The sequence below is a fragment of the Lynx canadensis genome, chromosome B1 (genome assembly GCF_007474595.2).
Source record: "Lynx canadensis isolate LIC74 chromosome B1, mLynCan4.pri.v2, whole genome shotgun sequence".
Lineage (NCBI taxonomy): Eukaryota > Metazoa > Chordata > Mammalia > Carnivora > Felidae > Lynx > Lynx canadensis.
In genome coordinates this window covers 97,365,887-97,393,833 of record NC_044306.2, presented here as the reverse complement: position 1 = coordinate 97,393,833, position 27,947 = coordinate 97,365,887, and the positions used below count along the sequence as shown (strand labels likewise).

Genomic DNA, 27,947 nt, shown 5'->3' with positions numbered 1-27,947 from the left:
ATTCTCTCAGGCTTTTTTCCTTGTGCTGCTGCCCATTTTTACCGCCGTCCTCCCACCATGCAGCGTGAACCTCCGAAGGGGAGGCAGGGGAAGAAGTCGGAAAAGCGGCTCTTTGACCCCGTGTCCTTCGGGAAGGACCTACTGGCCGGCGGGGTCGCAGCGGCTGTGTCCAAGACAGCCGTGGCGCCCATCGAGCGGGTGAAGCTGCTGCTGCAGGTGCAGGCGTCGTCCCGACAGATCAGCGCCGAGTCTCAGTACAAAGGCATGGTGGATTGCCTGGTGCGGATTCCCCGCGAGCAGGGTGCGTACCAGAGGCCACCGTGCCAACCTTTCCCGGTCTGGGTCAGCTTGCTAGAAAAGGGGAGAGGGGCGGCAGTGGGTGACTGCACCACAGATGTGCCTGTCCGTGATGCGTTTGTTTCTATACCGTTGACAGTTCAGTTTCTTAGCCAACCTAAGAGGCTCCGCTTTCCAGAGCCAGGAAGGCCTGTAACGTGACCAGTCCTGGGTAGGAGAGGCCACCACATTCTCTTTTTTCGCTTAAGTTTCTCCTTCACATCGGGATTTACACCTTGCTGTAGTTGTGCCTGGGTCAGAAGGAAAATGGTTGACCTCCCAGGATTGAGGGAGATGACATTAGGCATGTTAACAGGCGCTTTAAGTTGCTTAAATATTTGTTGAAATAATATTCTTAGAAGTACTCCAAATATGGTAGTGTAGGAGCCTCCCAATACTCTGCTACCTATTGAGTGAAAAGAGGTTCTGTTCATTCTTCAGAACTACTGAAGACCAGGGCTGAAACTAAAGAGGCATTCACCCGTGCACAAATTGGAGGAGGGTACCCCAAAACTCAGTAAAGACAAATGATATTTTAGTGCAGTATTTTAAAAAATCAAAGTTAATTTGAAAAATCCAAAGTGAGCAAAATATCAAAATTTTAAATAAAGACGAGAATAACATTACCAGTTTTTCTTTTTGTATCAGCCCTGCCTTAATTAAAATTATGATTTTTTTTTCATTGTAAAGGTTTTTTTCCAGTGATACCGAAATGATTTCAAGGGATAAATAAAGCGTTTTGTTAACCATTAAATACCCTTCTGTTGCAGAATTGCTCTTAAGTTAGCTAAGTAGATAAGAGGATAAATTTATCAAAAATCTTCTATAAATCACCCATGTAGTTGTATTCAGTTGAAAACTCAACAAGAACTTTAAAAAGGCAATAGGCCTGTTTATTGTGTAGCCTGAACAAGGAGTGGCTTCAACTCCAGGGCCTGCCCTTTCTTCTACTCCTAAGTCTATGCCAGGTTACTCTCCCATGAGAAAACCATTCTGTCCCCAGAGATGTAGTTACAACTCCTCTAGGCCTGTTGGGTGTGGTATTTAGGGTGGAGTGTAACTGTTTTTTGTTTCTGTTTTTTTTTGTTTTTTGGGTTTTTTTGGTGTGTAACTCTTAAGGCATCATCTAAGCTGTAAATTTAGGATACTCACCTGGAGAACTGAGCTCAGATCTTTCATAGTGCTTCACATTTCTTCACTCCCATTTGTAAGCTTCCCGTTTCCCCCAAGGTTTTTATAGGAAAGGTAGGAACCTATCTCCACTTGGTTTATATTCTAAGACTTCTTCACAGAAGTAGGGGACTCTTTATTATTAGCTAATCTGCTTTAAATATTTAGTCAGGTAAAGTTAAATATTCTAGTCAGGTTGTGCTGATCAGTGCTAATTTATTTTATATTTTAACTGTTTTAAAGAATATTTAAACCTAAACATATTCAATATGGCTCTTGTAAATTGAGATCATTCTAAATAGTATTCTAGTGCTTGCTTTCTTTACCCTCCAATGAGATGATCATAAGCAGAACTTTAAGATGTTTTATGTTCTTATAAACAAGGCCTTGTTATGAATACACACTCCATGGTATATCCTATGCTAAGAGACTAGTAATTCACAACAGGGATAATATTGCCATCTAGGGGCATTTTTACAAACTTGGAGGGAATTCTTTGTTTAGCACAAAGATAGAAGGGTATAATACATAATTGCAATGATATAAAAGGCAAAATCCAGGGATGCTAAACATTCTGCTGCTGTACATGGCCAGTCCTGTGCAACAAACACTTATTCTGCAACCTAAATGGCTCACTTCTCCCACTAGACATTCATGTAGTAGTAAAACCTGTTTATGATTTTCTAAGCTTAGAACCTAACTCTGATTTACTCGTAAACACAAGCTGTCTGGGACATAGTTTCCATATATACTGATTCAGTAATTCAACTACCTTGTGAGTAGAAAGACTATTGTATTTTGTTTTGTTAAGAATTGTACTGAGAGGGGGTGCCTGGGTGACTCAGTCCATTGTCAACTTCAGCTCAGGTCATGAACTCATAGTTTGTGAGTTTGATCCCTGCGTTGGGCTCTGTGCTGACAGGTCAGAGCCTTGAGCCTGCTTTGGATTCTGTGTCTCCCTCTGTCTCTCCCTGCTTGCACTTGATCTCTCTCTCTCTGTCTCTATGTCTCTCAAAAACAAACAATAAAAAAATTTTTTAAAGAATTGTACTGAAAGGTGTTCACCATTGTAAAAACTTAGTTACCAATTCTGGTGATATTTGATCACCACTTAAGCATCATCTTCATTTGTAACTACTGAATTCATGATCATTATATATACATATACACAAATATATTTATTAAGCCCTTTTAAAAGAAATGTTAATGGTATCTAAAGTATAACATTCATTATTAACTGGAAGCAAGCATCTGACAATTTTGTGGTGTGTTCATGCCTCACCAATTTACTAATTAAAATGCCTATTTTAGGGGCACCTGGGTGGCTTAGTCGTTTAAGCGTCCGACACTTGATTTTGGTCCAGGTCATGATCGCATGGTTGTGGGATGGAGCCCCACGTCAGGAACTAAATGAGTGTGGAGCTTGCTTGGGCTTCTCTCTCTCCCTCTCTGCTCCTCCCCCACTCGTGTGTAAGCATTCATGGTGACATGAGCTTTCACAATGGTGAACAGCTCTCAGTACAATTCTCTCTTTCAAAATAGGTAAACATTTAAAAAATAAAATATAATCCCTATTTTATTTAAAATGCGTTTCTTTTCTCTTCCTGTGTGGTAGAGAGGGCATTATATGGATTTTTAAAAAATTGTTGAAGAAGTCACAGTGTTTGACTTCTATTTCTAGATCCTAAAGGAAGTAATGTTAAATATTTATTCTATATAGAGGACTTGAGCCTGGTAAGGTTGAGAATCACTAGGGTAGATCATTCTGGAATTTTACTGGGCAATGAAGTTCTGAAATTGTCATTTTCTGGAATTTACCTCCTGTCCCTTTTTTGAAAGTCAAGGCACATCCTCATCTCAAATGCTCTGAGGTTTCTCTTGTGTTTCATGTTTCCTCTAATTTTACTGATAATTTTTCCTTTCTTTAGGCAACATGAAATGAACTTGAGAGACATGAACCCATAAGGCACAAGTAGATGGTCTCTCACTATCTTCTTACTTATCTCTGCTTTCTTTCTACACCAAGGATAGATCTCTTCATTTTAAATCTCTGGACTTAGCTTTCAACATCTCTTTGGGTATCTTTCTACACCCTATAAGCTTTCCTTGGCTTGTAAAAGCTTCTGGATTTATCTTGACTGATGCTGTTCTTAAAGATTTACTCTATGCTTTAGCTGTTTGTGGGACCTTCAAACTTTGTATGCATACTCTTATTTAGTACTGTTTAAACATTTATTACATGAAAAATTCATGTTATAGAAAATTAGAAAATATAAAGAATCAAAAAGTAAAACAACTCACCACTGAAATCCCCACAGGTAACATTTTGGTGTCTGTGCTATAATTTTTCACTGGGCACAATAGGCATATATGTAAGAATATTTTAAAGTAATTGTTTTTTAAAAAATTGTTTTATTTCATATATGGTAAACAAATATTTTAAAGATCTGATCTAGGCAGCTCATTTTTAAGCATCTACCAGATCTCTCTTTCCTCTTTTTAGGAGTTTCTGGCTATGAGGTTTTTTATATCTTGAAGACAGTGGTTTGGGATATGGAAAGAAAATACTAGACATCATTTTAAATAAAATGGGAAAGTAAACATAAACATTACTAATATTTGGTATATGAATTGGCACTGGTATCTATGCTTGGGCCAAATGTCAGTTAGAAATCCTAAGACACTAAGGCATTCTGAAAAAAAGAAAATGAATTGCATACTAAAGAGGGGCTGACAGGCACCCTTTCTCAATTATTATGTAATAAACATAGTTTATGTTTGCTCAGTTGGATTGATAGAGACAGAAGACTGTTTGAATATTTGAAAGTATCAAGAAGACTATTTGAAATATATATTCATGTACACTATTCTTTAACATTTTTAAAAATATTTTATTTTATTTTATTCTTAAGAATGAACCTCACCTCAAGGGTGCTTTGAGATAATAGCAAATAATGGTGTGAAAACATCATAATTAGCAAGATATCTAAATATATTGTTTAATTGTTCAAATGAATGCTAAGTTATTCTCTAATATCTCCTATCTAGAAGTTTTCTCCAACTGCCCTATGTAAATAGCCCCTCCTCAGTCTTCATGTCCACATATTATTTTTGTTCTTAAAGCCACTTGACATATTTATCTGTTCATAGTCTGTCTCCCTGGTCTCTCTCCCTTAAAATATAAGCTCCATAAACCCAAGAAATTTGGTCCTTAGTGCTATCCCTAGCAGGTCCACTATGTACTAGGTACCAAATAAAAGGTTTTTAAATGAAGAATCTTTACATCCTTTAATTTCTTTTTTTTTTTTTAATTTTTTTTTTCAACGTTTATTTATTTTTGGGACAGAGAGAGACAGAGCATGAACGGGGGAGGGGCAGAGAGAGAGGGAGACACAGAATCGGAAGCAGGCTCCAGGCTCTGAGCCATCAGCCCAGAGCCTGACGCGGGGCTCGAACTCACGGACCGCGAGATCGTGACCTGGCTGAAGTCGGACGCTTAACCGACTGCGCCACCCAGGCGCCCCTACATCCTTTAATTTCTATTTTGGGTATTTTTACAAATGTGCATAGCAGAGTAGTATAGTAGAAAATATATATAATCTTTTTAATGTGTACATATTTGAGAGTCAGCCTTACATAGTTTTTACTGATAGGCATATTGTCAAAACATGTAGTAGCACACCAGTCTAGAATATATATACCCAAACATGTTCAGCATTATCATGGCTTGGCTAATAAGTTGACCAGTAACTTTTTCTCATTTTCCCATCAGGTCTATATTTTAATTCTTTTGTTTGTTTCAAGTATTTACTTAAATTCCAGTTTATTAACATGCAGTGTAATATTAGTTTCAGGTGTAGAATTACATACACTACCCAGTGTTCATCACAGCAAGGGCCCTCCTTAATACCCAACTCCCATTTAACCCATCCCCCCACCATGTCTAGCTTTTTCTCGATAGTTGAATCTGTTTTATGGTTTGCCTCTCCTTCTCTTTTCCCCCAAGTTCATTTGTTTGTTCCATTTTAATTCTTTTATTTAAATGTGTTTTTTTAATGTTTATTTATTTTTGAGAGAGATTGACAGTGTGAGCAGAAGAGGGGCAGAGAGAGAGGGAGACACAGAATCTGAAACAGGCTCCAGGCTCTGAGCGATCAGCACAGAGCCTGATGCAGGGCTTGAACTCACAAACTGTGAGATCATGACCTGAACCGAAGTCAGGTGCCCCTGTTCCATTTTAATTCTTAATTATTTTCTCAGAATTAAGTTCATGATGGTTTTTTCTCAGCCTTAAATTTTTTTTTAAACATTTATTTATTTTGAGACAGAGAGAGACAGAGCATGAACGGGGGAGGGTCAGAGAGAGAGGGAGACACAGAATCTGAAACAGGCTCCAGGCTCTGAGCTGTCAGCACAGAGCCTCGCACGGGGCTCGAACTCACAGACCGCGAGATCATGACATGAGCTGAAGTCAGCCACTTAACTGACTGAGCCACCCAGGTGCCCCTCTCAGCCTTAAATTTTGAAGAAATTATTTTTTTCTTAGCAATTAAGTCAAAAACTTAGATATTTTGTTATTAGCAAAGAAAGATACCACAATCACTATGTTTTTCCCTACCAATTTTGTGATTATATCTTAGGAAATTGCCCTTTTATTCTGTATGACTAGAGAGTATCAAAATACTCCTACATTTGCATCATCCTTTTCTCTTGTTTTTTTCTGACCAAAAATACTGGTTTTTATCTAGAATGGATTATCTGACCAAAAAATAACTATTTTTATCCAGAATGGATTTTTATAGAGAGGCAGTAGAAATTTAATAGATCTAGGTTTGGAGTTGGATTCTGGAATCAAGTCCCAGCCTTTTCCTCACCTTGTGACCTTCAGCAGTTTTTATTTAACCTATCTCAGCCTCAATCACCCCAGTTATATACTGGGTATAATAATAGTACCTACCTGATATGATAGTTGTGAGAGTTAAACAAAATCATGCCTGTAAAATATTCAACCATGTGTCTGTTGCAGTTAGTGCTCAATAAGTTTTAACTCTTTAATATGTATGTATACTTCCCTAAATTTACAAGCATGTATTCCTGGTATTCATTTATAAATGAGTGTCTTTGATATAAACTTGCATTATACATAGAGTAGGTTTTTGTAATCTTTCTGAGGAAACTTACATAGGTACCTAGTGTACTATAGATGAATAAAACCCTGAAACCTAGCCCCCAGAAATAACATTCCTATAGAAAATGCATTCAGAATTTCACTTCGAGGTTTCTCTCCCTTTGCACTCTTAGCAGGGACACTGAAGTTCCTAAAAGCATGGTACAGCAGTGAAATGCAAAGAAAGGAATAAGAATAAAGTTTTTAAGGGTGATCTATGGAAAAAGATTAAAACAGGAGTTCTTAACCTGACACTGTAGCTTCAAGGAATCCATGAGTTCTGTGAAATATATGCAAAAGTATTTTATGTATGTGAGATTATATTTTTTTTCAGATATAACCCGTTAAGAGCTGCCAGTTTTCCTGGTATACTTCTAGGGATTTATTTGTTTCTAGATTTTCATTGAGACATTGGCCTGTATTTTGATGAATTTTCTAGGTTTTTTTCATGCAAATGCAATTTTGCTAAAAAGGATGCATTCATTTTTTTAAAAATTTAAATCCAAATTACTTAACATATAGTGTAATAATTTCAGGAATGGAATTTAGTGATTCATCTCTTACATATAACACCCAGTGCTCATCCTAACAAGTGTCCTCCTTAATGACCCTCACCCCTTTAGCCCTTCCCCCCAACCCAGCACCCTGCCAGCAACCCTCAGTTTGTTCTCTATCATTAAGAGACTCTATGGTTTGTCTCCCTCTCTGTTTTTGTATTATTTTTGCTTCCCTTTCCTTATGTTCATCTGTTTTGTATCTTAAATTCCACATGAGTGAAATCATGATATTTGTCTTTCTCTGACCTATTTTGCTTAGCATAATACATTCTAGTTCCATCCACATTATTGCAAATGGCAAGATTTCATTCTTTTTGATTGCCAAATAATATTCCATTGTATCTCTATACCACATCTTCTTTATCCATTCATCAGTTGGTGGACATTGGGCTCTGTCCATACTTTGACAATTGTTGATAGTGTTGCTGTAAACATTGGGGTGCATGTGCCCCTTCGAATCAGCACTCCTGTATCCTTTGGATAAATACCTACTAGTGCAGTTCCTGGGTCGTAGGGTAGTTCTGTTTTTAATTTTTTTAGGAACCTCCATACTGTTTTCCAGAGTGGCTGTACCAGTTTGCATTCCTACCAGCAGTGCAAAAGGGTTCCTAAAAAGAACATATTCTTCAGCCAACTGTAACAAACCTTTTTAATCATAAATCCAGTGCTATGTTATGCTCTCATGTTAATTTCCAGATGTCTTTCCAAAATCTTCCATTTATATACAATTCATTAGCCAAAGTTACAATCCTTTATACTGCTCTTAAATATGACACTGTTTTGTGAGGTATTAATTCAGACTATAATCATAATTATAGAATTATGACTAATAACTTATAATCTAAAACCCATAATATTTCAGTACCATTCAGCTGGGTCAACCATTTCCTAAAATTTTTTTTTTTAATGTTTATTTATTTTTGACAGAGCATGAGTGGGGGAGGGGCAGAGAGAGAGGGAGACACAGAATCTGAAGCAGGCTCCAGGCTCTGAGCTGTCAGCCCAGAGCCCGACACGGGGCTCAAACCCACACATGAGATCATGACCTGAGCCGAAGTCGGACGCTCAACCAACTGAGCCACTCAGGCGCCCATGGGTCAACCATTTTCAAAATGACTATTAATATTTAAGGACCATGTATAAAATGGAAATTCTAATATCTTTGGATATATGACACTTTTCCTAAACTCAGTTTTTTTTTTTTAAACAAATAATTTTTTTTTCAATTTAAATCCCGGAGAGAGAAGGAGAGAGAGAGAGAATCCCAACCAGGTTCCACACTATCAGCACAGAGCCCAGTGCAGTGCTCTACCTCACGAACTGTGAGATCATGACCTGAGCCGAAATCAAGAGATGCTTAACCGACTGAGTCACTAGGTGCCCCCTTAGTTTTTAAACTTTTAAAGCTTCACTTTGTGCATGTATAAAATGGGTACTGTAGGAGAGTCTATATCATAAGCATAATGTGGTGATTAAATAAAATATACAGTCTTTGTCCTGTGCCAGCACATACTAAGTACTTAGGAAGCACTCAGTACCATTACATGTTAAATGTCCTAGTAGAGACTGAATCAATTGTGAATACTCAGATTATTTCTTAGCTATTAAATATGTTTCTTAATTATCTTTGTGTAATTGCTTTATATGCAGTTTGGGACTCACCAAGATTCTTTTTTTTCCCCCACAAAGCAGACTTTCTTATTTAGCAAATAAATATAACTTTCAATTTCTGAACATCAGCCCAGTCAACAGAGATTATTTTCATTTGAATCTTTATCTTTAGAAGACTGATTCTGGGTATTCTCCAAGTTTGGACTAGAGGTATCCTATTCAAAGTAGCAGGATCAAACCATTGGACAATTTGTAATCTAGTAGACACAACTATGGCTACTTAAGAGATAGCCTATTGTATTCTAGATCGGTTCTGGATTTTAAAGGTAGTTGCGAATTATAGGGGTAACACAATGACTGAATTTTAAGGATTGGTCAATCCATGGAGATTTGAAGTGGGAAGATTATTGGCCTGGAAAGTTTCCTCTAACCTCTCCATCAGGCCTCTGGAGACTGCCTTGAATTGTAAATTGATCCCTTTTCTGGCTAGGTTCCAGAACATAAAGGTGAGGATACTTTAGACTCTTAACAGCTTTCTCATTCTCATATGTATGTATACAAACCAATTCTGTTCTAATAATAGGAATTGTATGTCATGATTTGGAAATGAGGCTAAGGGTTACTAGCTTCTCTGACAAATACTGGTGAGCTCTGTTGTTCTACTAGGAGAAAGCCCTGTATTCAACTGACAATACTTTCCATAGGTTTTAGGGTATTTAAGGCTTTTTATTGGAAATTAACAAAATTGGAATGGGGCACATGGAGTTAACACTGCCTGTTTTCTTCAGTGGATTCACACATAAACTTAATTTTTTCTCATGAGAAAGAGTATAAATTTTAGATAGTTCAAATAACTAAGTTTGTTAAAACTATGGGAATTTTTAAATAATACAAATTTATATTTTTTACTATGTTTTTTGTTTGTTTTTGTTTTTGTTTTTTGGTAGGTTTCTTCAGTTATTGGCGTGGCAATTTGGCAAATGTTATCCGGTATTTTCCAACACAAGCTCTAAACTTTGCTTTTAAGGACAAATACAAACAACTTTTCATGTCTGGAGTTAATAAAGAAAAACAGGTAAGTACATTTTTTTAGGTTTATTTATTTATTTTTGAGAGAAAGCGTGTGCACAAGAGTGTGAACAGGGAAGGGTAGAGGGAGAGAATCCCAAGCGGGCTTTGCACTGGAGCCTGATGCTGGGCTTAATGTCACAAACCTTGAGATCATGACCTGAGCCAAAATCAAGAGTAAGATGCTTAGCCAGCTGAGCTACCCAGGCGCCCAGTAAGTACATTTTAATATCTATCATTTTCTAAGAAATAGTTGCATTTGTCTTAACCTGTGATATTTTACTTGGGTAGGAGGTGCTAAAGTGGTAGAAGAAATAGTAATTAAGACATAGTAACTTTTAACATATTGATATGTATTATGTTATAGAAACTATATTTGAGAAACATAGAATTACATTTTTTACAAGTTTCTCTAAATCTCTTAACACGATTTTAATAACTAAAGGATCTTTTGTCCCAAGATAATATTTGTCTGAATAAGTGTTAATTTTAATATAACTTACATGGTATAATCACTGTTCTACTGCATTAGGAAATTTCAGCAAAAAAAAGTAGTCAACAGGGGTTCCTGGGTGGCTCAGTTAGTTGAGCATCCAACTCTTGATTTTTGGGTCAGGTCGTGATCCCAGGGTCCTGGGATCAACCCCACATCAGGCTCTGCACTGAGCATGGAGCCTGCCTAAGGTTCTCTCTCTTTCTCCCTCTGCCCCTCTCCCCAGCTTGCATGCATGTGTGCCCTCTCCCTTTATCTCTCTCCCTCTAATAAAAGGGGTGCCTGGGCGGCTCAGTCAGTTAAGCATATGACTTTAGCTCAGATCATGATCTCTCAGTTTATGAGTTCAAGCCCCGTGTCAGGCTCTGTGCTGATAGCTTGGATCCTGGAGCCTGCTTCAGATTCTGTGTCTCCCTCTCTCTCTGCCCTTCCCCCATTCACAATCCATCTCTCTCTCTCTATCTCTCTCAAACAATGAATAAACATTAAAAAAAATTTTTAAAGCAGTGGACAGGTATGTATTCCTACATATCTGAGGTATTTAATTTCTTAAAGAAGTACATTGTTTCTTTTTTCTTTTTTATGACTAAGTCTCTAGTTGAGATTAAAATGCATAGGAAGAAAATCAAACAAAAACAGGAAGCAATAAATTGAAGGTAGAAAATTCTTTTTTTTTTTTCTTTTAGTTTTTGGTTTTTTGGGTTTTTTTGAGAGAGCACATGAAATCTTGAGCTGGGGAGGGGTAGAACCCGATGCAGTGCTTGCTCTCACAACCATGAGATCATGACCTGAGCTGAAATCAAGTGTCAGACGCTTACCGACTAAGCAACTTAGGTACCCTCCCCCTTTGTTTTTTGAATTGAAAAAGTGCTTTTTCTTTTCAAGGTAATCACTCCCTTGGTTATAAAATTTCAGTTTTAAAATTGCCTATTCATATGAGCTATATGTCATTTGTTTTGGTTTCTATTTGTTTTGTTGCCTCTGTATACACTAAACCACCTATATTACTCTTAAGGTCTCCCTTTCAAATACCTTACAAAGTCTTCCCCTTGCCCTTACACAGTCTATCTTTGCCTTCTTCCTTTCTCTTTTTCTTTTTCCCCCAACCAGCCAAAGCCAACCAACCAATCTAGCTGTCCTAGCAGATTCTTTTTATTTTTATCTATCTATCTATCTATCTATCTATCTATCTATTTAGAGAGTAGGAGAAAGGGGCGGGGGGAGAGGGAGAATCTTAAATTTTTTTTAATGTTTATTTATTTTTGAGAGAAAGAGAGACAGAGACAGAGCACAAGTTTGAGACTCGGAGTCTCAGAATCTGAAACAGGCTCCAGGCTCTGAGCTGTCAGCACAGAGCCTGACGTGGGGCTCAAATCCACAAATGGTGATATCATGACTTGAGCTGAAGTTAGATGCTTAATCTACTGAGCCACCTAGGCGCCCTCTAGTGGGTTCTTTATAAAAGCAACTGTTTGTGGAATATTTGTTTGTTGCTGTCTTCTTTAATTTCCTTGTATATCCTTTACTCCCCTTTTTTCACAGTCTATATTTCATTAAGAAATGTTTACGGAGTACTTTGCACCATCTAATATGTAGTGCGAAATATAAAGGTAATGAAGAAAATTCTTTAGACTTAGAATGTCTGGATTTGGATCCTGGCACTGTGTTATTTAGCTTTGTGGGTTTTGAAAGTCACGTCTCTGATCCTTATTTTCCTCATCTAAAAATTGGACAAAATAATACCTCCCTCATAGTTGGTGAAGTTTAGATGACATTACTTCTAAAGTGCTTATTATCATAGTACTGTGCTTGATGATAGGCACTCAGAAAAATATCCCTGTCTTTCTTAGCTGCTAGCTATAATAATTAGAACTTTTCTTGACTCAGAACCTGTATCAGAGGTCCCCAAGATCACCTTCACTTTTAGTGATTAACTAGGACTCAGAGAACACAGAAAAGCTATTATGCTCATGAGTTGGTTGTGTTTTTTTTTTTTTTTTTTTTTTTTTTTTTTTTTTTTTTTTTTTTTTTTTTTTTACAGCAAAAAGGATATAGTTAAAATCAACAAAGGGAAAAGGCAGATAGAGTCTGGGAGAAACCAGATGCAAGCTTTTAGTGGTCTTCTCCTAGTAGAGTCACATGGACAGCACTTAATTCTCCCAGTAGCAGTGTGTGACAATACACATGATGTGTTGTCAAATAGGATTGCTCACTTGAGCATTGGAGTCCAGGATTTTTTGGAGAGATCAGTTGCATAGGCAAGGAATGTGAGTGTCCTTAACTACTCAGACTCTTGCCACTACTCCCTAACCCAAGAGATCAAACTCATATAAGTTAGCCCAATGTTCCAAGCATACAAAACAGGTGTTCACCATAAATTCACATATTAGCATGAACTGTCTGGTGTGGCCCAAAGCCTAAGGCTTTCTTTCATACAAAGAAACTAATCAGAATTTTCTAAGGGCTTAGATGTTATCTTGAAGAAACTGGTCAAGGATGGGTCCTGAAGATCTCAGTATATAAATGGTTTGGGCAGTGCAGGCTTGCTGAGTTAAGTCTTTACTGAACACTTCCCACCCCACCTCCCCCAAAAGATAATTTCTGTAAGACTAAGCCAAATGGAGAATTTAACTCCTGACTTAACCAGAATATTTGTTACTAACATCTATTCCTAGCAGTATAAATAACATCTCATTACAAGTTTTAAAGTTAACTTTGATCTTTGCTAAGTATTTATAATAAATTTCAAATATTAGAACTTGAGGTAAGAACATCTTTAGTATTTCTATAAAGACATCCTATCTTATTTATAATGTAAAGGTATTCAGTCACACGTAAGAATGTAATATGTATTATTTACTAAATTTGGATATTAATGACCCTTTTACTTCTGACTTTGGACATCAAAATTTTATTTCATCTTTGCCCACCCCTCTAAAGTGAAGAAGAATAATTAAAATAGAAAAATCAGTATTTTTGGTTTTTTTACCTGGTTTTAAAAGAAGTAGGGAAGATAGAAAAAACAAATATAGTATATGAGTTTAAAAGTGATTTTTGTGGGACGCCTGGGTGGCTCACTTGGTTGAGTGTCTTGACTTCGGCTCATGCCTTGTGGGCTCGATCCCCTTGTCGGGCTCTGCGCTGACAGCTCAGAGCCTGGAGCCTGCTTCAGATTCTGTGTCTCCCTCTCTCTCTCTGCCCCTCCCCCACTCGTTCTCTCTCTCTCTCTCTCTCTCTCTCTCTCTCTCTCTCTCTCTCTCTCTCTCTCGCTGTCTCTTTCTCTCTCTCTCTCTTTCAAAATAAATAAACGTTAAAGTGATCGATCTACCACAATGAGATAGCACTACACACCTGTCAGAATGGCTAAAATAGTGACAACCCCAGATGTTGGTGAGTGGAGATGTAGAGAAGCTAGATCATTCCTATATTGCTGGTGGGAATGTGAATGATAACTGCCACTCTAGAAAAGAGAACAATAGTTTCTTACAAACTGAACATGTGCTTATCATACGTCCCAGCAGTTATACCCTTGGGCATTATCCCAGAAAATAAAAACTTACATTCACACAAAAACTAGCGTGCACATGTTCACAGAAGCTTATTTCATAATAGATCAAAATCTAGAATTAACCCAGATGTCCTTCAACAGGTGAATAGTTAAAACTATGGTACATCACACCATGGAATACTTCTCAGCAATAAAGAGAAACAAACTGTTGATAAAACATATATTGTATGATCCCACTTAGGTATCTAGAATAGGCAAATTAAATTCGTAGACAAGAAATAGAATTAAGGGGCCAGGAGGAAAGAAAATGGGGAGTTTTATCTAATGGGTACAGAGTTTCTATTTTGGGATGATGAAGTTCTGGAAGTAGAGAGTAGAAATATTTTTATGATATTGTGAATGTACTTAGTGTCACTGAATTATACTCTTAAAAATAGCTAAAATGGTAAATTTTATGTTACATATATTTTACAACAAATTTTTAAAAAAGAGTAAACTTTTGATACATGCAGGAACTTTGGATGAAAGAAAACAATCTTGAGTTATTTGTTCTGTGATTCCATTTATATAAAATTCTTGAAATATCAAAATCATTGAGATGGAAAACATATTAGTGGTTGCCAGGATTGAGGTAGGTGGCTGTGGCTGTAAAAGGATAGCATTGAGGGATCTTTATCATGGAACTGTTGACTGGTGATGGTCACAGGAAACTGGATATGTGATAACACTGAATAAAACTAAGTACACACACAAATGAATGCATGCAAAATGGGTGAAATCTGAATAAGGTCTAAGTTTTTATCAATGTTGATTTCCTCTACTGTAGTTATGCTGAATACTACCATTGGGGGAAATTAGTTGGAGAGTTTACAGATTCTCTCTGTATTATTTCTTAGGATTCATGTGAATCTGCTATTGTTTTAAAATAAAAATTTTTTTAAAAATAACCATTGTGGGGAGCTATGCACCTATATTGAGCTCAGCTCTATATTGTTTCATTGACTGTTCCCCTCACCTTTTGAGGTATTTTTATCCTAACTGTACAGGTAAGGAAAGCAAGACTCAGAGCTGAGAGCACTTGACCCAAGTCATTTGTTCAGGTCTTCCTCACTCCCAAATTCAGATTCTTCAATTGAACTCTACTCCTCTCTGAGCTAAGGTGACTAGACTTGGTGAACCTTAGCTGAACCTGGGTACAGAATGTTTCTCTGCCCCCTTTTAGCAGCTTCCAGCACAACCATCAACAGGGAAGATTAGAACTTCTCCCAGCTTTCCTTCATGCCCAGACAAGCTCTGTTAGAAAGAACTTCGGTTCCAGGGCATTTGTTCTTCAGTGCATCATTGAGTCTGGTCACACAATATCTATTTGTCAACAGTTGAAAATAAACAAGATTGGGGCACTGGGGTGGCTCAGCCAGTTGAGCATCCAACTCTTGATTTTGGTCATGATCTCAAGGTTCATTAGTTCAAGCCCCACATTGGGCTCTGCCCTGACAGCACAGAGTCTACTTGGGATTCTCTCTCTCTCCCTCTCTCTTTCCTCCCCTACTTGTGCTCTCTCTCTCTCGAAATAAAAAAAATAAATAAACTTGAGAGAGAGAAAAGAAACAAGATTATTTTCCTCCAGAACCCTCAGATTATTTCATCTTCTTGTCTATCCCTGATTCCTCTCCTTGCCCTCTCCTTTTACAATATAGTAATATCTGAATTTATTAATTTATAATAACTGAAACCCTCATTTAAATCAATAAATTACCTCCTCTGGGTCTATTTTATTTTCAAGCTTAACTAGCTTAATCTATCCCTCGATAGATTTTGTTACACGAACACTTGCAGGATTATCATTCAACATAGATACTTCTTTTCTCCTCCTTGCTTCTTTCATTCTTCCCTCCTTCTCTCTTTCTTTCTTCCATCAGAAGGTTGGCCACACTATTTATCCATGTTGTGTCTGTCTGTGTCATTTTTTCAAAGGCCCCACTTCCACTGTCAGAAGTATCATGGTTTGGATAATAAATTATATGATCATCCACCCAGAAACACATCAGTCTGCCTTCCTAAGATCCATGCATGTTTGACAAATACTTTAAACCACTAACAGTGTGTTTATACATAGGTGATTTTTATTGGAAGAGGATCTATAACTTGAAACAGTCTCAAAAAAGACAAAAAAAGAGCTATTTAATAACTTTTCCATTTTTGTCCTTACTGCTAACTGGCATGGAACTGTAAAGTCACATTCCCAAGAAATAGACTCTGGCCCTGTTCATCTTTTTCTACCAGGTTACAGATTATCTTCTAGATTATAGATTAGCTACCTTGGGGTCAAATGCAATCTCCTGATCTAACTGTCTCTGGGTGATTAGGAAACAGGGCTACCCATACAAAACTTAGTAAGTTTTGCTGCAAAGGAGCCATAGGGGTCTGAGGATAGTATGTGGCATTCCTAGTACCTCATTAGACAAATATTTATTGAATATATTACTATTATTCTGGGGAAGGTCCTATGACTTGTATTGTGAAATAAACAGGTAAATTCAGAATCCTGGCATCAGGGCACCTGGGTGGCTCAGTTGGGTGAGACTCAGACTCTTGATCTCGGTTCAGGTCATGATCTCATGGTTCCTGGGTTCAACCCCCACATTGGACTATGTGCGGGAAGGGGATTCTCTCCCTCTCCTTCTGTCTCTGCCCTGCCCCATGGATGTGCACATACACACTCTCTCAAAATAAATGAATAAACGTTAAAAAAAAATTCTGGCCACAAAAAAATACAAACAACCAAAATGTCCATGAACTGAAGAATGGATAAATAAAATGTAAATCCATATACTGGAATATTATTTGTCAATAAAAAAGAATGAGGTGCTAATACTTGCTACCACATGGAAGAACCTTGAAAAACATTATGTTAAATGAAAGAAGCCAGTCATGAAAGACTATCTACTGTGTTATTCTTTGTGTAGGAAGTATCTATAATAGACAAATCTATAGAGACAGAGAGGGGCTTAATGGTTACCTAGGACCCAGGGAGATGGGTTGGATGTGGAGTGACTGCTAATGGGTATAGCATTTGGGGTGATGAAAATGTTCTAAAGCTGCTGATGGTTGCACAGTTCTGAATGAATATACATACTATCAATCCATTGAATTGTATGGTGAATTTACATTGGTAAATTGTATTATATTTTAATAAAGCTGTTAAATAATAATCCTGACTTCAAGAAATTTATAGTCTGTAGGAGGTAAGATGAGTACAAATACTTACAAATAGAAGAAAGTGATTGTAAATACTATTTAAGTGAGAATCTGGAACATGTTGACATATTTTACATATTGGTCATAGGATTCACCTTTAATTCTCTGAGAGCTGAAGTATATGGAGAGAGAGAGATGATTACATACAGTTTTGAATGGGTTTGGAGATCAGAAGTTTCATGGAAGAAGTTGAATTTGAATTAGAGTATAAATCAATAACTTTTGTATTTAAAAAAATAGGAAAAAAATGATGGGAAGGTCCTTCTAGGCCAAGAGTTCCAAAGCTGTCTGAGACTTAAAACTATTGTTAGAAATAAAAGCCAGAGAATAAAGCAAAAAACTGAACCTGACTAGAATATTATTCATTTTAATGTATTTTAAATGGTTACAGTGGCCTTGGACCCTAGGTTTTCTATAACCACTCCAATTCAAATATTCTTTTCTTCTCCAGTAAGCTCTAGATGTTAAAAAGAAGTTTACTGGACCTAAGCAGGGCACATTTTAAATGTTTATCAAAAAGAACCTCAATAGCTTAGGGCACCTGAGTGGCTCAGTGATCAAGTCATGATCTCACAGTTCATGAGTTTGGGCTTTGTGTTGGGCTCTGTGCTGATAGCATGGAGCCTGCTTGGGATTCTCTTTTTCCCTCTCTCTGACCCTCCCCCGCTTGCATATGCATGCCCATGTACTTTCTCTCCAAATAAGTAAACTTTAAAAAAAGAACCTCAATAGCCCAAGTGAACCAGATCAGTAAGGCCTAACTTACATGCCACTCAACTATATTATAATTGATTTCTGCCAGTTTTCATGTCAGCAGTTGAACATAATATATTTTTGAGCTGTTAACTTTTGAGCTGTTTAATATCAACTAAAATTACAAAGTGAAATTGTGGCATTATAAAGTATTATTGCCCCCCCCCAATACCAAAAAAGAATATAACTAAAGCCTCCATAGGTACCTGACATTTTAGCCATAGCTAACACTAATATTTATTTATTCATTGATTCATTGATTGATTCATTCATTCATGTATGTATGTTAGAGCACCTGTGTGAGCAGGGGAGAAGGGCAGAGGGGGAGATTGAGAAAATCATAAGCAGGCTCAATGCTCAGCGCAGAGCCCAACATAGGGCTCAATCCCCCAACCCTGGAATCATGTGAGCCGAAATCAAGCATCAGGTGCTCAACAAAGTGAATCACCCAGGCGCCCCCTAATACTGTTATTGACAAAAAATTTATATAGTCTAAAGAGATAATTATCTTATGTGGCCTCTTGTTAATTTGGACTACTTTTGCTGGAGGCCATTAAAATATCTTGGAATTTCTGTGTATCAGCATTTAAACTGTATCTCCCAGACTACCTGGAAAGAAACAGGCTTTGTGAACATGAAGGGAAATATTTTGCACAATATGATATGCATTATCATAGATGTTTACTTTATAAAAGCATTTTGAAAATCTGACTTTTTAACCTTCATAAAAATAAAAATTTTAAACAGATTCTATAGTTTAATAACCACTTTTTAATTAATATGTTTCAGTTCTGGAGGTGGTTTTTTGCAAACCTGGCCTCTGGTGGAGCTGCTGGAGCAACATCCTTATGTGTAGTTTATCCATTAGACTTTGCCCGAACCCGATTAGGTGCTGATATTGGAAAAGGTATAGAATTTTCAAAAATACTACTCTTCCTTATTTGCGTTTTGAGTGAAGTATTTATTGTAGAGTTATACTATAGCAACATGAAATACATTCTAAAAATCTTATCTCAACCAAATGGTAGAATAATAGGGCCTAAAGATTACTACTTTTTTCTTTTCCCTCAAAAGAAGGAAGGAGAAGGCCATTACTGCAGTAACAAAAGAGCAGATATGAAGATGGCTCGTAACTTCCAGTTTTTTCCTAGAGAGCCACCTCTTAGATCCCTCCCTGAATTTATTCCTGTTTCAACTATGGCTCCTCTCTAGATTACATGTACAGTTCTAATCCCAGAGATTCCCTTTGCCTCTGTCCTTATTCATCATACCTTCCTCTGTTTTTGTTACACTCTTATTTTGGTAGATTATATTCTTATATAGTCTCCTGAGCTTTTTGAGCAGATAGGAGATATATTGGGATCTTGAATGTCTAAAAATATCTCTGTTTTTACCCTTTTACTTAATATTTGAGCATATTTACAATTCTAGGTTAAAGTCACTTTCTTGGGGCGCCTGGGTGGCTGAGTTGGTTAAGTGTCCGACTTTAGCTCATGATCTCGCGGTTTGTGGGTTCAAGCCCTGTGTCGGGTTCTGTGTTGACAGCTCAGAGCCTGGAGCCCGCTTCAGATTCTGTGTCCCCCTCTCTCTCTGCCCCTCCCCTGCTAGTGCTCTGTCTCAAAAATTTATTTATTTACTTACTTAATGTTTATTTACATTAAAAAAATTAAAAATAAAGTCACTTTCACAATTTTGAAAACATTTCTCTGGACTGTTGTTTCTAATATTGCTCTTAAGAAACCAATCTCTTAACTGCCAATCCTTTTGTATGTGACTTTTCTTTTTAATTACCTTTTGTCCCTAATGATCTTGACATTTCACAACGATACATCTTTGTGTGAGGCTTTTTTCTGCAGTTGTGGAAGAACTGGCCCCGGTAGGGGCTATCAATTGGCCGCATTCAGTCTGGAGCCTTGTGTTCAGTTCTGAGGATGGCAGAGGAGTAAGGCACTTGGCTTCTTGGGGGTGAGGTTTTGAGCATTCATATGTTACATTGCTTTCACCTCAAGAGCAATACTCTAATTTCTAAGTCTTTCTGAGGTTATTGGGGTAAAACAGCTTGCTTTTCTCTCTGCAAGAAAGTAAGTTTCAACTTTTTCTGCTCTACTGAGTGAGTTACCACTCTTCCATCTCCTTTCCATCTTGCTGATATTTGTGGATTTCATTCTGTGTTGTACTGTTCTTGCCTATATACCTTTAAACCTGTTTTATTCTTTTATTACCATTTTAGTAGAATTTCTCAAAGCAAGAGATTCATTTGACAAATACTTATTGAGTACCTCTGTGATCAAGGCCCTGCCTCAGATATGAGATTAGAGACACACATGTAGATACTCCACATAAAACATGGAGCTCATGGTACATGGCCCATGTACCTCATGGTCAAGGGGAAAACACAAGTAAGAAAAAAAATGAATAAATGACTAAAATATACAGTCATTTAGCAATAAACGACATGAAAAAATATTGAGGGAGCAGGGAGTGACATCAGTTTTAGATAAGTGATCAGAGAAAATGTCTCAGAAGGGGTAGCAGTTTGAATAAAGATGAAAATATGAGTTCCAACTATCATGTTTAACTGGCAGTCCAAATTTTCTTGTTATTGCTAAGAAAGTGAAAAAAAAACTCTCTTATTTTTAGTTCAGTTCTGTAATATTTTTCTCTCAAAAGTGGGAGAATTTAGTTTATTTTGAAAGATTATATTCTATATACAATTACTTTAAAATATTGTAAAGGAGTTCTAGGTGAAGGGAAAATAAAAATGAAACCAGCAAACACTAGAAAAATATGATAATTCATCTAAACTATTAATCCTTAAAATTGCTAGTTCTTGGCTTTGTCTTTTTGCTGTGTCTGTCTTTCTGCTTTTCAACTTAAGTAAGTTGTGGAGTATTTTTATTTTCTTTTTCTGAACCCTAGTTAGTAGCTTCTGGTAATTTTGTTGAAATGTTTTAGGCAAGTCAAATTGGTTGAAATATATTGCTTTTATTTGCTTTTTTTTTTTTTAAGTTTATTTATTTTGAGAGAAAGAGAGTGTGTGTGAGAAGGGGAGGGAGGGAGAGAGAGAGAGAGAGAGAGAGAGAGAGAATCCCAGGCAGGTTCCAAGCTGTCAGCACAGAGTCTAATGTGGGGCTGGATCCTATGAACTGTGAGATTATGACCTGAACTGAAATCAAGAGCCCAACGCTTAACTAACTGAGCCACCCAGGCACCCCTAGATTGCTTTTATAAGAGATTAATATTTTCAGTTAAAATATTTTAAGATACTATTTGAAATATTAATTCTCTGTAAACAAATGAGAGGATTTTCATTTGTGTCCTTTTTTATTAGAAAGATTTCTAAATGGCAGTTTCAGATCATTTAAGTCTGTAAGATTAATTACTTTGATTAAAGTGTTTATCTGATATGTAACGTTGCTAATACATTTTAAATGGTTTTATTTTAGGTCCTGAAGAGCGGCAATTCAAGGGTTTAGGTGACTGTATTATAAAAATAGCAAAATCAGATGGAATTGTTGGTTTGTACCAAGGGTTTGGTGTTTCAGTTCAGGGCATCATTGTGTACCGAGCCTCCTATTTTGGAGCATATGACACCGTTAAGGTAATTTGAGGCTTTAGCTGCTGTATATTAAATACCTGGTTTGTTTCTTTTTATTGTTTTAATGAGTAGTTTGTTCAGCAGATATGTTTACTTTTAATTATGGAAATGAAAATAAATGATGAAATAAGAGACATTATAGAATTTTGTTTAATCATGACTTTGCCATAACCTTATTAAATTATAACTTGATTATGGATCTCACTTTACATATAAAGCATAAACCCAAACATTAAGTTTTTGTGCTGTTTGCAACTGAACAACTCACTGTATATTGTGTTACAAATAGAAAACCTGCTAATTAGGCTTACATCATAATCAAATCTTTAGCATATAGAAAGACACCTTCTAACAGGTTTTCTGATTTTACATTCACTTTATTATCACTTATCATAAAGTAGGAAAGAGGAAGATTGTAATTATAGCTACCATTTTTTGAGTTACTACTTAGTTCTAGGAACTTTGTTAAGTGTTTTCTTGCAATTTCCTAGGGTAGCTTTTAATATCCCCATATTGAAGATAAACAATCTAGAAATCATTAAGTAATTTATGTTAAGTGGCAAAAATCCCATGTTCTCAGTCACTTCCAAAAGGAAGCAATGAAATTAATATCAGTATTACTTACTAAATAAGATGAAGACTTCAGAGAAATTTTGTTTTACATATTGTTTCTGCTTTCCCTCATTAGTATAAATATAATTGTTGAAGGTCATTTTTTTTTTTAAGTTTCTTTTGAGAGCGAGCAAGTGTCAGTTAGGGAGGGGCAAAGAGGGAGAGAGAGAATCCCAAGCAGGCTTAGTACTGTCAGCATGGAGCCCAGAGCCTGACTCAGGGCTCCACTTCATGAATCATGAGATGGTGACCTGAGGCAAAGTCAAGAGTCATGACGCTTAACCGACTGAACCACCCAGCAGTTCTGAAGGTCATTTTTATTGTGGTCTGGACATGTTACTTTTAGTTTGGTGTGTATTTTTTAGACAGATTAAATTAATGAAATTAACATGCTTTTATGTATGTTTATTTAGTAATGGAAAATTTTATGTGTGTTCTTCCTCTGCTTTTCTCTATCATCACCTGTAGTAGTTGTGAAATGTAGGAGTGTTTCTTCACTAGCTTAGAGTTTTAAAGCTGCTTACCAAATACTGTTGATGATAATATCAGGCATTCTTTAATTTTTAACTCTATGAGGAAGAGCCATGGAAGAACTTTCTTGGTCACTGGCTGCTATCTCTCCTAGTGTTTGCCATTAATAACAAATCTCTGATAATAGCAAGTATGCTTTTTTCTTTCAGGTATGCTTTTAAAGTGAAGCCATGTATGGCATACTTCTTTCTTATTGATCTAATATTAATCTTTCCACATTAAATCAAACTGTGTTTTGTTGCATTTGAAGTATAATTGAACTCTCTCTCATTATAGGAGTTACTCTTTGACTTAAGAATTTAAGGTATTTTGGAAATTTAGATGGTTACTTGACATGTTTTTCTTTTCTAGGGCTTATTACCAAAACCAAAGGAAACCCCGTTTCTTGTCTCCTTTTTCATTGCTCAAGCTGTGACCACATGCTCTGGAATTCTCTCTTATCCCTTTGACACAGTTAGAAGACGCATGATGATGCAGGTATTATATTATTATTTGTGAACCTAATTGAATTTTCTAATATCTTTGATATTCAAATATAAACTTACTCAAATTTTAGAGAAATTGTGGCCGAAAGGCAGGATGTCTGTTTTATTTACTAAAAATAAATGTATGATGTGTTCTTGTATCCTTTCTTATCTCCAAACAAACTTCATCCAGCAAAAGTTTCTTCCTCTTTTGTTATCAAAATACAAATTCTTTCCATTCCTATAACATATCTGAAAGGTGGAGGGGGATGGCAGGGGTTGGAGGAGGATGGCACGGATTGGATGAGTATGTCTATCTTAAATGAATATTAGGTTAAGTGCAGTAAGCCCTGTCACAAGCCATTGACATGTTATTATTTGTTGTAGTATATTTTAATAAAGGAAATAATTTTTAACTCTGAGGATGAAAACTTGTTTTAATGATCTATGTTCTAAATATAAATCTCCAAATCAAAATTTTGGTACATCCAGCTTATTGATGTTACTTGCTACATTCATTTGTTTAGCAAATATTTGAGTGCCTAATCTATGCTACGTTATGGTGACACAAAATAAGGTAGAATCTGCTTCCAAATTAATAGCATAGTATTAAATGCATACAGTTAATGGTATAAATTGAATGTGCATAGGTTCCAGGAATGCAACAGAGGGATGGATATCTAAATGTTTAAAGTGATCAGATGTCCCCTTGGAGAGCTAAATGTCTGTAAATAGATTTTTTTTCTCTAGATAGTGAGAGAACATTCTAAACAGAGGAGGGGAAACATATGTAGAGGTATGGCTTGAGAAGTAGTTCAGTATACCTAGATGATAGGTTTCATGAGGGCAGTTAAAAATAATGAGCCCAGAAAGCTAGAATAGTAATAGAGTGCTTATTGTGTCCCAGATACTGTCCTAAGCATTTTGCACTTCAACTCATTTAATTGACAGAACAATGCCATGAGGTGTAGTTACTATCATTATCTTCATTTTATGTCTACAAATCCTTTAGGCCACCTGAAAAGGTAAAGCATACCTATTATTACTTCACTCACAGACTATTTTTAGTTACTCCTGTGTTTCCTCTTGATCTATATCTAGCTGTAGTTTAATACATTGAAAAACTTTTTTAAATGGAAAGTTAATTTGCATATAGACTATGGATTAGGTAAATAGTACTGTATCAATGTTATATTTTCTGATTTTGATAACTGTACTTTGGATATGCAAGAAAATATTCTTATTCTTAGAAAATACACATAGAAGTGTTTGAAGGTAAGGGACATGATAATCTGCCACTTATTCTCACAATAATTCAGAAAAAAATTGTGGGTGTATGGAGTTTTAAAGCTTTTTTTTTTAATTTTTATTTATTTTTTGAAACAGAAAGAGGAGGCCGTGGAGGGGCATGGAAAGATGGAGACAGAGGATCCAAAGCAGGCTCTGCACTGACGGCAGAGAGCCCAATGTGGGGTTTGAACTCATGAACCATGAGATCATGACCTGAGCCATATTCGGACGCTTAACCAACCGAGCCACCCAGGCACCCCTAGGGGTTTTAGGTATATGTGTGTGTATTGCTAGAACTGCCATAACAAAGTACTAGAGACTGGGTAGCTTAAATGATAGAAATTTATTTTCTCACAGTTCTGGAGGCTAGAAGTCTGAATCAAAGAGTCCAGCAGGGCTGATTTCTTCTGATGACCTTTCTCCTTGGTTTATAGATGGCTGTCTTTTTCCTTGTGTCTTCCTATGGTCTTTTTTCTGTTTCTCTTCTGATAAGGATGGGCAAATTGGATTAGGCCCTACCCTAATAAGCTCATTTAATCTTAATTACCTTTATAAAGATTCCATATCCAAATTTAGTCACATTCTGAGGTACTGAGGATTAGGACTTCAGTATATTAATTTTGTGGGGACACAGCGCAGCCCATAATAGTACTCTTTAATTTTTGTATTTTCATTTATATTCTACAACTTTGTTAAACCCTATTACAAATACTAGTCTATATCTACACTCTGAAGTTGTATTTTTTTAAACGTAGGTGTATATCTGTGAATAATACTGTGTTTCTTCCCCTTATCAATTCTTGCACTTTAAAAAAATTTTTTTTGATGTTTATTTATTTATTTTGAGAGAGAGAGAGAGACAGAATCCCAAGCAGCCTCCATGCCACCAGCACAGAGCCTGATGCAGGGCTCCATCCCACAAATCGTGAGATCATGACTTGAGCCGAAACCAAGAGTTAGCCACTTAACCACCCAGGTGTCCCAATTCTTGCACTTTTTATTTCCTTTTCTTGCCTTTCTGCACTGGCTGAGACTTCTGTTTTAGTGTTATACTAAAGAAGTAATAACTGTCAACCTTTTTTGCTAATCTTATGCCTTTATTGAATTCTTCAGTGTTACATAAATTAATGTTAGCTGGGGGAACCTGCGTGGCTCAATCAGTTCAGCATCTGACTTTGGCTCAGGTTCGTGAATTTGAGCCCCACATCAGGCTCTCTACTCTTAGTACAGAGCCTGCTTCGAATGCTTTGTCTTCCTCTCTCTGCCCCTCCCCCATTCATGTACGTGTGAATACCCTCTCTCTCTCTCAGAAATAAACATTTAAAAAATAAAGTAAATCTGTTTAAAATTTTTAAAAATGTTACCTGTGGGATTTTGTAGTTATCCTTTATCATATTATGGCTGTTCTTTTCTGTTTTGGGTTGTAGTAGTTTTTAATCATGAGTAGTGGTCATGTTTTCCTATATCTATTAAGATGATTCCATTTTTTGTATGTTAACCTATTATATTACATTAATCTGTTTTCCAGAGCTAAACAAATCTTATGTGCCTGGGATAAACCCAGCTTGGTCATTATGTATTATATTTCTAGCTGGGTTTGATTTGCTAGTTTTTGTTTAGGAGTTTTGCATTTTTTCAGTGATTTGGTCTTGTAATTTTTCCTTCCTGTACTGTCCTAGTCTAATTTTGGTACCAGGGTTATGCAGGCCTCATAAAACATGTGGAGTCTTCCACTTGTTCTCTTCTCTAGAATAACTTCCGTAAGATTGGAATTAAATGTTCATTGAATATTTAGTAGGGATCACATTTGAAGCCATCTGGACACATGGTTTTCTCTAAGAGAGGATGTTCAGCAACTAATTGGATTACTTTAATGAATTTCATGTATTATTCCAATGTTTTATTTTTTATTCTGTTGGTAAATTATGCTTTTTTAGGAGTTTGTCTGTTTCTTCTGAGTTTTCAATTATCATAAAGTTGTTTGTAATATCATCTTGCTTTTTCTTAATCTCTGGATCATCTGCAGTGATGTTACATTTGATGTTTCTAAGAAATTTAGAGACTTTCTTGTTTTTCCTCAAATAGTGTTTCTAGAAATTTTTCAGTAAAATATTTCAAGTAAATAACTTTGACTTTGTATACTTTCTGTTATATTTATTTCCTATTTCCTTTATTTCTGTGGGCTGTGTTCTTATTTCTACTTTCTCTAGGTTTATTTTCTTTTTTTTTTTTTTAATTTTTTTTTTTTCAACGTTTATTTATTTTTGGGACAGAGAGAGACAGAGCATGAACGGGGGAGGGGCAGAGAGAGAGGGAGACACAGAATCGGAAACAGGCTCCAGGCTCTGAGCCATCAGCCCAGAGCCCGACGCGGGGCTCGAACTCACGGACCACGAGATCGTGACCTGGCTGAAGTTGGACGCTTAACCGACTGCGCCACCCAGGCGCCCCAACTCTAGGTTTATTTTCTAAAAATGTTTAGATTGTTCATTAATTTCAGCCTTTCCTTTCTGATATTTCAAAGTCATTAATTTCCTTATAAGTTACTACCCAAGCTTAATTTTAGTTAAGGAGTTTGGTAGTTATTATGAGGCTTTAAATATTTTCTCAGATGTGTTTTTCTTAATAGCCAAACATTTGATATTTTTCTAGTTATCTTTTTTGCTATTGATTTCTCACTTAATTGCAAAGTAGTGAGAGGGTAAATCATAGTATGTGATGTCATCTTTTGAACTTTGTGAAGCCTAACATATGGTCAGTTTTCAAGATGAGAATTCTCCAACCACTGGGTACAGTATTCAGTATATGCCCATTGACTCAACATACTTACTTAATACAGTGTTAATTTAATCTATCCTTAGTGCTGAAAAAAATATGTCTTCAAATGAAAGATATTGGGGCACCTGGGTGGCTTGGTTGAGCAGCTGACTTTGGCTCAGGTCATGATCTCACAGTTCATGGGTTCGAGCCCCACATCTGGCTCTGTGCTGACAGCTCACAGCCTGGAGCCTGCTTCCATTCTGTGTCTCCCTCTCTCTCTGCCTCTCCCCTGCTTGCTCTGTCTCTCTCTAACATAAACATTAAAAAAATTTTTTTTAAAGATGAAAGATATTAAAATGACAAATTATTTGTCTTTCTTTACATAGAGTGGTGAGGCTGAACGGCAATATAAAGGAACTTTAGACTGCTTTGTGAAGATATACCAACATGAAGGAATCAATGCATTTTTTCGTGGTGCCTTCTCCAATATCCTTCGTGGTACAGGGGGTGCTTTGGTGTTAGTACTATATGATAAAATTAAAGAACTCCTTAATATTGATATTGGAGGTAGTTCATCAGGAGATTAAATTAAGAAATGCATATATTTAAGTTGTTAAACATAAAATTATATAGCTGCCATTTGTATACAATTTGATAGTGTGTTATTATTGTCAGTATTTTTTAGAGTACTGATTCTACAATAAAGCATATGCTTTTTCAAGGGTTTTAAATACTAAAAATCAGATAAATGTGGGTTTCCTTCCTACGTAC

At 36.4% G+C, this 27,947-nt stretch overlaps 1 protein-coding gene across 1 annotated transcript; it reads left to right on the top strand.

Moving 5' to 3' along the window:
• The first annotated feature begins 57 nt into the window (after positions 1 to 57).
• SLC25A31 (solute carrier family 25 member 31) lies at positions 58 to 27,947 on the top strand. Its single transcript, XM_030313109.1, has 6 exons — positions 58 to 301; positions 9,789 to 9,916; positions 18,711 to 18,828; positions 21,368 to 21,522; positions 23,014 to 23,139; positions 27,563 to 27,947. Exons 1-6 carry the CDS (start codon positions 58 to 60, stop codon positions 27,761 to 27,763), a joined length of 972 nt encoding a protein of 323 aa, XP_030168969.1. The 3' UTR covers positions 27,764 to 27,947.